Source organism: Coregonus clupeaformis, chromosome 21 (genome assembly GCF_020615455.1).
Source record: "Coregonus clupeaformis isolate EN_2021a chromosome 21, ASM2061545v1, whole genome shotgun sequence".
In the NCBI taxonomy this organism is placed as follows: Eukaryota; Metazoa; Chordata; class Actinopteri; order Salmoniformes; family Salmonidae; genus Coregonus; species Coregonus clupeaformis.
In genome coordinates, this window is record NC_059212.1 from 25,864,281 (window position 1) to 25,878,435 (window position 14,155).

Consider the following 14,155-nt stretch of genomic DNA (forward strand, 5'->3'; position numbering starts at 1 on the left):
AGATTTTACAAGAATGAAGCCTCTCGCTTCGCGTCTTCCTCTATGGTTTACACACACACACACACCCACACACACACACACACACACACACACACACACACACACACACACACACACCAAGCCCCTCCCCCTTAATCTCACGCCAACAATTTGAGGTTTGGTCCAACAGAATTGGTCATATAGAGACCGAAACACATTAAGACATAATTTTACTGTAATAGAGGAGATTTAAACTTTTCTAACAATACCCTTTTTATATATCAACTACTCAAATTGCGCGCAGAGCAGACACTACTAAAACGAGAGAATCAATGAACATTGATTCTGGAAAATGAATGCTCAGTTTGTCGCGCGCGGTATTGGGGTACCTCTAGCAGCATTTTAGGCAAAGACTGTTATACTAGCTGTCTAGTCTGTTTATAAATGTTCTGTAAGCATAAAACACCATTATATAAGGAATTGGCAACTTGTTCTCATTCTGAGAAATAAGGTAGGCCACTTGATTTCAATATCTGAACAAAGAGGACAGGCTAACATCTTTTTAAAACAGTTGGAGACGGACAAAGGGGTGTGTTCATAACAATTCAACTGTTCAACCTTGTTAGCTAGCAAATAGATCCAAGTTGGCTAAACTTGAAATATAAAGATTAGCTGGCTAGTCACTAGCACGTGGGCTTGAGAGATTGTTGATGAGACCTGTGTTAACTTTCTATAGCTACAAAAAGTGAGTCATTATTAGTGAAGGTGCATTATGCATGGTTCTAGTTTAATTTGTAACATAAAAGGACATTTTCATAGACAGACTTGAAAGCCAGAGAAGTGATTATTACAAAAAAAGCAAGTTAAACTATTATGATAAAATCATTAAATTATTAGTGGGTCTTATGGTTGTGGATAGCTTATATTTAGCCTAGGTATAACTTCACAAGCCCTGAATTCATTAGATTATTGCTGACTGTTTGAAATGCAGTATATTTGACCTTTAATTGTACAACAATGCTTATTTAGAGAACATAAAAAAAGACATATATATATCATGAATCCCCAAAAGTTTGAAAAAATCTAGATGTTTTTTAGGCCATATCACCCAGCCCTAACTGACTGATTGTAATGTGCTGTATTTTTATTGTTGGCTAGCACTCAGACAGTTTATTCACACTATCAAGTGTACTTTTAGTTTCTTATTTTATAGATATTTCAGATACTTTATCACCGCTCTCAAGACTTCTCCTCACTTCTCCTTTTGTCCCATTGCTGTAAAGCGAATTCATTTGGAAGCTGTCAGTTTGCCCGCAGCATGCTAAATCTTCCTAAAGAAACACTACTACAGTGGCCCTAAGTCCCTAAGACAGCCACACAAAGACACGAGATAGGACTGAGGCATTTAGTGTGTCTTTAGAAGTTATTTAGGCTACCCTCTGAACTCCAGTGCCATTCTTCCTCCTTTCGCCGCTGACTTTAAGGTAATATTTAGCTGTATTTCTTACTGTCTAAGAGCAGCTTGTGTCTGAACATTCCCGGTAGAAATTCCAAGGTGGTCTTTTATGTCTGTCAGACTGTGACCGGAGGGATTAGGAATGGCGACAGAAACACTCTATTGATCATTCTCCCTCTCTCTATCTCGCTCGTCTATGGAAATGTACAGGTGACAGTCAGCATGGCTTAACTCTATATACAGTGGGGGAAAAAAAAAAAAATTCAGCCACCAATTGTGCAAGTTCTCCCACTTAAAAAGATGAGAGAGGCCTGTAATTTTCATCATAGGTACACGTCAACTATGACAGACAAATTGAGATTTTTTTTCTCCAGAAAATCACATTGTAGGATTTTTAATGAATTTATTTGCAAATTATGGTGGAAAATAAGTATTTGGTCACCTACAAACAAGCAAGATTTCTGGCTCTCACAGACCTGTAACTTCTTCTTTAAGAGGCTCCTCTGTCCTCCACTCGTTACCTGTATTAAAGGCACCTGTTTGAACTTGTTATCAGTATAAAAGACACCTGTCCACAACCTCAAACAGTCACACTCCAAACTCCACTATGGCCAAGACCAAAGAGCTTTCAAAGGACACCAGAAACAAAATTGTAGACCTGCACCAGGCTGGGAAGACTGAATCTGCAATAGGTAAGCAGCTTGGTTTGAAGAAATCAACTGTGGGAGCAATTATTAGGAAATGGAAGACATACAAGACCACAGATAATCTCCCTCGATCTGGGGCTCCACGCAAGATCTCACCCCGTGGGGTCAAAATGATCACAAGACCGGTGAGCAAAAATCCCAGAACCACACGGGGGGACCTAGTGAATGACCTGCAGAGAGCTGGGACCAAAGTAACAAAGCCTACCATCAGTAACACACTACGCCGCCAGGGACTCAAATCCTGCAGTGCCAGACGTGTCCCCCTGCTTAAGCCAGTACATGTCCAGGCCCGTCTGAAGATTGCTAGAGTGCATTTGGATGATCCAGAAGAGGATTGGGAGAATGTCATATGGTCAAATGAAACCAAAATAGAACTTTTTGGTAAAAACTCAACTCGTCGTGTTTGGAGGACAAAGAATGCTGAGTTGCATCCAAAGAACACCATACCTACTGTGAAGCATGGGGGGTGGAAACATCATGCTTTGGGGCTGTTTTTCTGCAAAGGGACCAGGACGACTGATCCGTGTAAAGGAAAGAATGAATGGGGCCATGTATCGTGAGATTTTGAGTGAAAACCTCCTTCCATCAGCAAGGGCATTGAAGATGAAACGTGGCTGGGTCTTTCAGCATGACAATGATCCCAAACACACCGCCCGGGCAATGAAGGAGTGGCTTCGTAAGAAGCATTTCAAGGTCCTGGAGTGGCCTAGCCAGTCTCCAGATCTCAACCCCATAGAAAATCTTTGGAGGGAGTTGAAAGTCCGTGTTGCCCAGCGACAGCCCCAAAACATCACTGCTCTAGAGGAGATATGCATGGAGGAATGGGCCAAAATACCAGCAACAGTGTGTGAAAACCTTGTGAAGACTTACAGAAAACGTTTGACATGTGTCATTGCCAACAAAGGGTATATAACAAAGTATTGAGTAACTTTTGTTATTGACCAAATACTTGTTTTCCACCATAATTTGCAAATAAATTCATTAAAAATCCTACAATGTGATTTTCTGGATATTTTTTTCTCATTTTGTCTGTCATAGTTGACGTGTACCTATGATGAAAATTACAGGCCTCTCTCATCTTTTTAAGTGGGAGAACTTTCACAATTGGTGGCTGACTAAATACTTTTTTCCCCACTGTATAGGCTGTTACCAAACCATGGTGAAGCTCAATGTGTTGCACTCAACATCTCAGAGCTGAGGCACCTATACTCCCCTCCGTATTTGCTTGGACAGTGAAGCTAAAATGTTTAATTTGGCTCTATAGACGGGTGGGTTGTTAAGCAACAAAACCGATGAGTACACAAAGGTGGAGCAAAATAGTCGGGGTTGACTTAGAATCAAAGGATAGTTGACAACATGTAAACTATATTTATTGAAAACATAAATATATTTGCACACTGAGCACTTGTTGTCTCTCAAATACATTGTTTGGGGTGGCAGCTAGCTTAGTGGTTAAGAGTGTTGTGCCAGTAACCGAAAGGTCGCTGGTTCTAATCCCCGAGCCGACTAGGTGAAAAATCTGTCGATGTGCCCTTGAGCAAGGCACTTAACCCTAATTGCTCATGTAAGTCGCTCTGGATAAGAGCGTCTGCAAAATGTAAATGTAATTGTTACAGTTGTTGGTTGTTTAGCTAGGTAGCGAATTTTAGCCATATTAGCATAGACGTGAGAAGAATCAAAACACCTCAAAACAAGACATGGTATCAAGAACAAGATACAACAAGCTGAAACAAGCCACTGACGATTCCCCACATGGCAGCTTCTTGTCATTGTTGCTAGCTATCTGACTGTCCAGAATAATAACAACACACAGACTTCTGCCTCATCGACGTGAGTGCATCGTTTTCATGACATTGTCAGCTAACTCGTCTATACTCCAGCATTTTGGATTTGAGATAAAATGTTTTATATACAGAATGACACCTTTTATTTGAGGGTATTTTCATACATATCTGTTTTACTATTTGGAAATGGAAGCACTTTATGTATCTAGTCCCCCCATTTGAAGGTTTCATAAGTATTTGGACAAATTCACTTATAGTCTAAAGTCCCATATTCCTAGCACGCAATGGCTACATCCAGCTTGTGACTCTACAAACTTATTGGATGCATTTGCAGTTTATTTTGGTTGTGTTTCGGATTAAGTTGTGCAAAATAGAAATGAATGGTAAATAATGTATTGTGTCATTAGCTTCACTGTCCAAATAAATACGGAGGGGTGTGTTTGTGTTCTCTTTCTCCTCACCTGGACTAACCATCCTGTTCTTTCTGGTCCCTCCCCTTTTCTTGTTTCTTTACATTCTCTCCATACCCCTCACACCACCTCCTCTCTCTGTCCCCTTTTCACACTCTTCTCTGCCTGTCTTTACACTATACTCCCCCCCTCGGTTTCTCTCTCTCTCTATTTTTTACCTCTCTATCTCTTTCTACCTCTCTCTCTCCCTTTCTCCGTCTTTCTCTCTTTCTTTCTCACTCTCTCTCTCTCCCCTCCCCTCTCGCTGTCTGTAGATGACTATAAGTCCGAGTTGAGAGAGCAGCTTCCTCTGATCGCAGGGTCGGCTGCAGCAGGAGTGGTGTTCATCGTCTCTCTAGTGGCCATCTCCATCGTCTGCAGCAGGTACTGTACAGTCAACATGGCCATCTTGGCAGTGTTTATGTTAGACATGTCCAACAGTTGTACCTAACACACACACACCTTACACACACACACACACACCTTACACACACAAATACATGTCCAACAGGTCTGCCTCACCTACCACCAAACCGCATCACAGACAAAGGGTATACACAGAGACATTACAATAGGTCCACCAGGTATGTCACACACACACACACACACACACACACACACTTAGCCAGCAGGAGGTAAAATAAGTTTAAATGAAAAAAAAGTTCCATATCTGTATTAGTATGCTTCTCTATTAATTATCAATTTTACAGTGCACCAAAGGGTTCACGCTGCATTGATCTGAGTTAACTGACTGAAGGCAATTTCATCCAGTTTGTTACAACACATCACTACCTGCCCCTTTCCTCTCTCTTTAGAAAAATGAAAGTTGAATTTAGAATTTGCAGCAGCGCCATGTGTCACTAGTAGCAAAGCGACCATCAGACACGACAACGTCTTTGATGACGGAGGGAGCAGAGGAGAGATGGAGGAAAACAGATGAAAAGCTAAAGAGATGCTATCACATCTCTAATTAAAAACCAGCTCATTCTCATCAGACTTCAATTGGGGCGGTGCAGCTACCGCTAACCCTTAGCCACTGATTCACAGATGTAATGATTACTCTTTGCTCCTCCATTTATCCTGTCTTTTCGGGAACTTTTCTATCTCTATTTCTCATTCAGGAAACGGGTGTACACCAAGGAAGCGGTGTACAGCGATAAGTTACAGCATTACAGCACAGGAAGAGGTGAGTTCACTACTGCAGCACCATGCCGGACAAAACACGTCTGTTAATGTTCTGATATTCTGGGCAAAAACAGTCTTTCCACTTACTAAATGACATTGACTGACACTCATCTTTCAGGGTTGTAACCGTGATTGACACCACACGGGTCTATCGACCACTGTCCACATTGAGGGCAAAACAACCCCTCCATGTTCTAGCATTGATGGTAATGACACCCCTTCCTGATCCAACATAGAGGGCAAAAAGTCATCCCTTTCAAGCTCTAAGTAACATTAACTGACACGCATCTGGGCTGTTGTGTAATCTAACCATGATTGAGCCAGGGTCCTATCACGCTTTGACTGTTGATTGACACTGTAAAGTTGCCTCAGAGCAAGGCATGCATGAGAAACAGCACGCCAGGCAAAACCGAGCCTGTCGGAAGGCCGACCTAGCTGTCTAAAAGAGGGCTCACTCAAGGGAATAGAGTTTTGTCGAGACTGACACAGAAATCTTTGCTACGCGGCTCGGTTTTGTCACGGTTAAAGCAGCCGCAGCTCAGAGCTCATTAAAGAGCCAGAGAGCGGGGGATATAAAATGGCTGCTCCTTTTTCCTCCCCCAGTCAAACTCTCAGAGGAGTCAGATTTGGTTCTGTCAGAGGCTATCTTAGGGCAAGTGAATGCAATTAACATAAGTGGAGAAATAAACAAAAGATGTGAGAGAGACGCTAACAGCGGTTACAGCACTAATCATCAATTGAACAGTTTGGAGTGGAGGGGGGAAAAGCGAAAAGTGTTCCTATTCATATTGTGTTTGTTCCCTCCACTCTCTCCCGCTAACTAATACTAATACTTAGGAATAGCTTGTGTCCAATCTTTTCTCTTCCTGATTTGACTGATGTTTTTGTAATTACTGTTAATTGGAAGAAAAATAGCCACTTTGGAAGAAACAACGGCACTTTGATTATTTTTTATTGTAATCCGAAAACAGTGTTTCTGGTTTTTACCCTGGCTGTTGGGAATGGAGTCTAAAGCTGTTGATGCCTGGTGCAGTGTGTGGGAAATTAACATGCAAACCCTAAAACATTAAAGGGATAGTTTGGGGATTTGTCACGAATACAAATTAATCTATCAGGATTTGACTAAATGTGTAAAATCGCAGAACTATCCCTTTAAAGAGGTGCAGAATGACAAATAATGAACCTGAAAAACTAGAGGTCTGTAGCTGTAGTGAGTGAACCAACATGTTGTCAGTATTGACGTTATGGGGGCTACACAACATCCTCTCTCCGTGTCACCTTGACTCTTCATGCATGCACGCATGCACCCACCCACACAAACACACACACGAATACCCCCAAACACACACAAACCCTAGTTGGCAGGCTACCAGACTGGCTCTATCCCTATGCCCAGGCCTGGTGAGTGGCAGCAGGGTGTCAGTGAATGGCAATAGTATGGTAATGGGTGTCAGTGCTTAAAGACTACAAATGTTAGCACGCAGAGTCCCAGTGGATCTGGTGAATTGAGACCCAGATGGAGGGAGATTAAAGGGGGGGGGGAGAGAGAGAGGTAGAGAGGAGGAAGAAGTGGGGAGAGGAGCGACACTGTGAGTGGAGGATAGGGGAAAAGAAGGCGAGAGCAGAGAGGGAAAGAGGGAGATGTGAGGGAGTCAAAAAGAGGAAGAGAGGGGGAAATGAGGAGAGAGGTGGAAAAGGCAAGAAGGAGATGGCACACATTCAGCTTACCCTCCCTCCCTCTCTCTTTTGACATCAACTCTCGCTTGGCTGGATAGGTAAATATTCCAGTGCTGTTCATCCACACACTACTGTGTACTCAAGAGGCACAAAGTAGTTATCAACAGCCATCCATAAACATTACACACACCCACACACTTCCACAGGCTTCACACACACACATCTGCTTGCCTCCATATATGTAGGCCTACGGCACACACACACTCACACACGCATGCACGCCCACATACACCACGAGCACCTGTCACCATTTATCAGCACGCATTCACTGACATTCACAAACTCCCACGCAATACATATTTAGTACTATTTTTTTTTTTGTTGGTGTCATTTAGCAGATGCTCTTATCCAGAGCGACTTAAAGTTAGTGAGTGCATAATTTTTTTTCATACTGGCCCCCCGTGGGAATCGAACCCACAACCCTGGCGTTGCAAGCGCCATGCTCTACCAACTGAGCTACACGAAACATTCCCACATACATCCATACGCATTTATCCATATGTCACCCACATGCATACACCCACACATACACAAACACACAAACATGCACATTTTTACCTTATCCATCAACGAGTTGTCTCCGCTACTGTTGTTTGTACTCCAGCATCTGGTCTGTGCATGAATAGATAGACAGCTGACTGTATACCCACCATCTCACATAGTCACTGGGTGACAAGGGCCCAGACTCTTCTGACAGCAAAGTCTATCATTGGAAAACCAACACGGAAATGACAGATTCTTTGACGAACTGCCGTATATATTTCACTAAGAAGGTAATTGCATGCTTGATGGAGTTAGATTTACATTTACGATCCAGGCCAGCGGCGAGTTGATCCCTTATGACGTGCAGACTGTTGTGGATTTTCTCTCTATGATTTCTGCCTTAATAAGTCGCAGTGTGTGTCTGATGAATGATTTTCTGACATCAGACGCCGGCTAATTAACTGTGTTTATGGACAGAACTGAACTTGTAATGAGGAGAACGCAAGACGGAATATGAGTTTATATGTGTTGCCTGTAGCGAGTGTACATTATGGAGCTATGAAGTAGATTAGTTTAGGTGCACTTTCTCTCTTTCTCTCACTCTCTCTATCTCCCTCTCTCCCAATGGGCCTTGTTTTATAACTGGGTAAAAATAAACCTGGAGGTTTGGATGCACTTTGGCCCGCACGCACAGATCAAGGAGCCATGTAATATTAAGGCTTGGATCTATTTTTCATCTGTCCGAGTTTAACAGGGCTTTACCAGAGAGAGAGAGGAGATAAGCGGTTTGCTAATTAACTTATACATGAAAGTGGGCTCGGGTCTGTGGAATATGGAAAAAGGCAATGAATGCAAGTTTGTGTGTGCGTGCGAGCGTGCGGTATGCGCGTGCATATGTTCGCATGTGTATACCAGTGGAGGCTGCTGAGGGGACCCCGCCTCATAATAAGGGCTGGAACGTAGCGAATGGAATGCCATCATACACATGGACATTTTATAGCATTCCACTCATTCCACTCCAGCCATTACCACAAACCCGTCCTCCCCAATTAAGGTGCCACCAACCGTCTGTGGTATATACGTGTGTGCATACCTATTTGCTTGTGTGTCTACCAGGCCTCAGATTCCTGAGCTGTGTCTATCAGTATTACTGCCCTCATTTCAGCCACACACATGTCCAGAACGTCATTATAGAATGCAGAGCTCTAAACCCTCTCATTGATTATCTGTAATCCAATCTCTATGGAGTCCCTAATAAGCAATTTCACAGAGGCAGGGTTCAAGGTAATGAGTGTAATAACAAGACAGGGCTTCCAGCCAAGAGCTATAGGTAAAGTACCTTGATCCCCTAACTTGACTAGATCCTGTCCCTCTCAACCAGTCCTCAGCCACTTGAGACTCTGCTAAGCCTATGTGCTGCATGTCATGTAGATGAATGAGGTTCATGAGGAGAATATGGGTTTATTTCAATCATGGTTGGCATTATTGCAAAACCAGTCTGAGTGTCAATCAATGTCTTTGGGAGAATCAGCTCTCTGAAGTGTTGGGATGTAGTTTGGGGTCTGTCTTTAGCAGCATCTCAAATGACACCATATTCCCTATATAGTGCACCACTTTTGACCAGAGCCGTAGTATGTGGCTGTCCCATGTGGCTCTAGTCAAATGTAGTGCAAGATATAGTGGATAGGTTGGCATTTCAGACACATATTCTGTATTGTCATTGCATGTTTTGAAAATGATTCTCACTACCCCCCCAAGCCAAGTGTTCCTCCATTCCCAGACATCCCCAGACAGTGAACTGTACTCACCTATCTGAGCCGCTTGACAGCGAGGCGGTTTTATCAGTTTATGAGCTCCTATGGGGAGAGGCGGTGGGGAAATTGGTTCCTCCGCTATCAAAGGGCAGAGAGGAAGAGAGTGAGGGAGAGGAAAGAAAAAATTGGTCTCTCGCTTTCTCTCTCTCGATTTGTCTGTGTGCGTCTCTCTGTTTCTCTGTCTCTCTATCTCTCTCACTTATATAAGGAGCAAACAGTATAGCCTTAATGGACTTGTAATGTAATTCAAGTCCATTCACACATGCTTGCTTGTTCGCCTCCACCCAATGACAGATTCCTGGAAACATCATTCAGTTTACTAATGCATTTTAACCTTTTGAGAGGTTGTACTTTTTTGTTCATTGCTGTCGTATGCATCATGTGTATATCAACATATAACATACTGTGTGGACATATGGACATACTTCAATGTTCCTCCATTTCCCATTTCACCACCAAAAACACCCTCCATGTACAAAGCCTGTACTCTATTCTGGATTGTTCACTAGCCACTCTGATTGGTTCTAGAACTCTCCCTGAGAGCCGACATGTCTAACTGCCCCTCCCCACTGGGCTGCCCGACCCACTTCTCAGGCTCTCCGGGGATGAAGATCTACATCGACCCCTTTACCTACGAGGACCCCAACGAGGCCGTCCGGGAGTTCGCCAAGGAGATCGACGTGTCCACCGTAAAGATCGAAGAGGTCATTGGTGCAGGTAAATGTGGATGAATGTGTGTGTGTGTGAGTGAGTGGGTGGGTAGGGGAGTGTGGAGAGGGGGGTGCAGTTGTGTGTGGGATATCTATGTGTGTCAATATTTATTTATGTATGTAAATGTACAGTATATTGCCACTGACCTCTTCCAACCTCCTTACCCATGTTACATTGCAGGCATTTGACATGCTCGCTTGTGATGTGCCCTGTGATGCACTAGTAGCATATACTGTAGGTCAGCTGCTGTCCCCTAGCTAGATAGCACCAGAAATAGCTTTAGCCAATAGCATCCCAGTCCCTGTACCAAGCTCTCTCTATCTCTCGGGACAGGTCCTCCCTCGGTAAGCCAGGCCAGACCTTGTTGACTGTATGGAGGACATGTTGATGTGTGTTGATTCATACGGAGGCTAAAATAACACCATGCAGGCTAATGAGACAAGGACTGGAATAGACTCCCAGGGTCTGGCTGGGACACACTGCATGATCGGAAACACCGTATGAGGGAAGGATAGGGGGAGATGGAGGAGGGGAAGGATAGCGGGATGGGGTTTGCTAATTACAGAATTTTTGTTTTTTGTTTATTCGTGGTGTGGTATCTCCACGGGATGCCTGGTGGATGATGAGTAATCAAGGAATGGAAATAGTAGATATTTACTGTGAATGTGTTGGGTTGTTACTCATTTAGTTTCTATTGATGAATTTCCTGCCCAGATTCTGAGCTGCTGTGGAACAAGATAGCCCCACTGTTGATCAGTATCATAAATACAACAATTACACTATATATACAAAAGTATGTGGACAAATTAGTGGATTCGGCTATTTCAGCCACACCCATTGCTGACAGGTGTATAAAATCAAGCACACAACCATGCAATCTCCATAGACAAACATTGGCAGTAGAATGGCCTTACTGAAGAGCTCAGTGACTTTCAACGTGGCACCGTCATAGGATGCCACCTTTCTGTCAAATTTCTGCCCTGCTAGAGCTGCCCCGGTCAACTGTAATTGCTGTTATTGTGAAGTGGAAATGTCTAGGAGCAACAACGGCTCAGCTGCGAAGTGATAGGCCACACAAGCTCACAGAACGGAACTGCCAAGTGCTGAAGCACGTAGCGCGTAAAAATCGTCAGTCCTCAGTTGCACACTCACTACCGAGTTCCAAACTGTCTCAGGAAGCAACGTCAGCACAATAACTGTTCGTCGGGAGCTTCATGAAATGGGTTTCCATGGCCAAGCAGCCGCACACAAGCCTAAGTTCACCATACGCAATGCCAAGCGTTGGCAGGGGTGGTGTAAAGCTTGCCGCCATTGGACTCTGGAGCGGTGGAAACACGTTCTCTGGAGTGATGAATCACGCTTCACCATCTGGCAGTCCGACGGACAAATCTGGGTTTGGCGGATCACATGAGAACGCTACCTGCCCCAATGCATAGTGTCAACTGTAAAGTTTGATGGAGGAGGAATAATAGTCTGGGGCTGTTTATCATGGTTCGGGCTAGGCCCCTTAGTTCCAGTGAAAGGAAATATTTATGCTACAGCATACTATGACATTCTAGACGATTCTGTGCTTCCAACTTTGTGGCAACAGTTTTGAGGGGCCCTTTCCTGCTTCAGCATTACAATGCCCCCGTGCACAAAGCGAGGTCCATACAGAAATGGTTTGTTCGAGATCGGTGTGGAAGAACTTGACTGGCCTGCACAGAGCCCTGACCTCAACCCCATCGAACACCTTTGGGATGAATTGGAACGCTGACTGCGAGCCAGGCCTAATCGCCCAACATCAGTGCCCGACCTCACTAATGCTCTTGTGGCTTAATGGAAGCAAGTCCCCGCAGCAATGTTCCAACATCTAGTGGAAAGCCTTCCCAATAGAGTGGAGGCTGTTATAGCAGCAAAGGGAGGACCAACTCCATATTAATGCCCATGATTTTGGATTGAGATGTTCGACGAGCAGGTGTCCACATACTTTTGGTCATGTAGTGTAGTTTAGATTATTGAAAACACTGCTTGTGACCTCTGGTCCAACATGCACGTTAGCCAGATTTAAGGTATTGCATTAGCGCAATCGAATCGATTCCTATTTACCGAAATCTCAAGGTCTAATGTTGACTTGATCTCTCTAGACTGTTGATCTAGCGCTATAACCACACACTCTCTCCCCCAGGTGAGTTTGGTGAGGTGTACAAGGGACGTCTGAAGCTCCCAGGCAAGAGGGAGATCTACGTGGCCATTAAGACCCTGAAGGCAGGACACGTGGAGAAGCAGAGGCGGGACTTCCTGTCCGAGGCGTCAATCATGGGACAGTTCGACCACCCCAACATCATCAGGCTTGAGGGCGTGGTCACCAAGAGTCGGCCAGTCATGATCGTCACAGAGTTTATGGAGAACGGGGCCCTTGATTCCTTCCTGAGGGTGAGTTATACAGCATATATGTATCAAGGATCTTAGAGTAGGAGACCTGTACATGTAATCTTATTCATTATGATTTAAAAGGCACTTTATGAATATGGACGGTTTTCAGTCCACTATGCTTTATTAATAATTTGTTAACACAGTTTACCATCTCTTTTTTATAGTATCTTATAGTAAATGTTCTACTGTGGTAATAGTTTATTTACATTATTGGCTATTCACATATATGATAATATATGTTGCACTAAGACTGCACTGGTGCATTGCAACTTGTTTGTGGATTGACAAAACGCATATGAGTTAGAGCTGATGATATATAATGCAGAATATTTGTGACTGCAATAAACATACAAGGACACAGAATATCAGTTCATGGACCACGGCAATGTACTGTAGAGTTCTGCAACCCAGAATAGGGTTTAGGATTAGAGCACACTGAGCTTTATATTAACTAACCTAACGCAATGGTAAATCTAAGCCAGGGACATCAACTAGATTCAGCTGCGGGATTATCTTTTCTGGAGTGGATTGTAGGGGGGCCGGAACATAATGACAAATAATTTATAGACTGCAAATTCACCGCAAGAAGCTTAAACAGATATGTTTGACTAAAACATAATCATTTCAAACCTTGCTTACAGGTGTATATGATCACGTGTCTCTCTATTATGCGTGGGAATAATTGGGAACAGATTTCTTAAATTAAAATCACTTAGAGCTGATTTCCTGGTGTTTTTACAGTCATTTATGTCCAACAATGAAAATTCCACAGAAAACTTGGGGGGTCAAATAAAACCACCCACGGGCCTCCAGTTGGGGAACCGTGATCTAAGTGCTGGCGGTAGCGCTATAGGTCTGAGGGTGTGTGAGAATGTTTTTCATACAGGAATGCAGGTAGGCATATCTGTGTATGATTTAGGATGTGCAGTATAGTTTAAATTCAGACACTCTGACAAATAGACCATTTAAACACCTTTTATGTATAGACTACATTGCAAGGCCAGGATAAAAAAAGACGACGCATTGCTGTCGAACCAGCCTTAGTAGCCTAGGCCTAGGGTAAGGGCAGGCTATGGAGGGCTTGATATAAAACGGAAAACAAGCAATCTGTTTCTTAAAACAACAACAATATTTCTAAATAGGATGGGGTCAGAAGCATGATATCATAAATCGCTTCTCTCGTTCCATGGCACTGTGTTCATGTAGGCCTAAATGTCTTTACGCATAACATTCACACGTCATTACAAAATACTAGGCTCCTGTCAATTGTATCGTTGCCTACAGTATGTGCGAGGCAGATTCTCAACAAATCTGCCGTTGATATGGTATTATAGGAGGATTGAATAGTTTGGAGGAGCATGTCTTTGGTAATCAGACGAGGGGCGCGCTTTGAAAACGGGGATGAACAGCGTACTCAAACAAGTGAAATTAAGTA

At 43.5% G+C, this 14,155-nt stretch overlaps 1 protein-coding gene across 3 annotated transcripts in view; it reads left to right on the forward strand.

Annotated features, from left to right (window-relative positions):
• Positions 1-14,155, forward strand: part of LOC121535151 (ephrin type-B receptor 1) — a 325,240-nt gene that overhangs the window by 284,831 nt on the left and 26,254 nt on the right. For 2 of the 3 annotated variants that reach the window (XM_041841921.2, XM_041841923.2), the window contains 4 exons: positions 4,651-4,759; positions 5,497-5,561; positions 10,123-10,311; positions 12,473-12,720. In XM_041841921.2, the coding sequence (XP_041697855.2) occupies positions 4,651-4,759; positions 5,497-5,561; positions 10,123-10,311; positions 12,473-12,720 (611 nt within the window). The remainder of the gene's footprint in view (positions 1-4,650; positions 4,760-5,496; positions 5,562-10,122; positions 10,312-12,472; positions 12,721-14,155) is intronic. The other variant, XM_041841922.2, reaches the window with a different exon arrangement.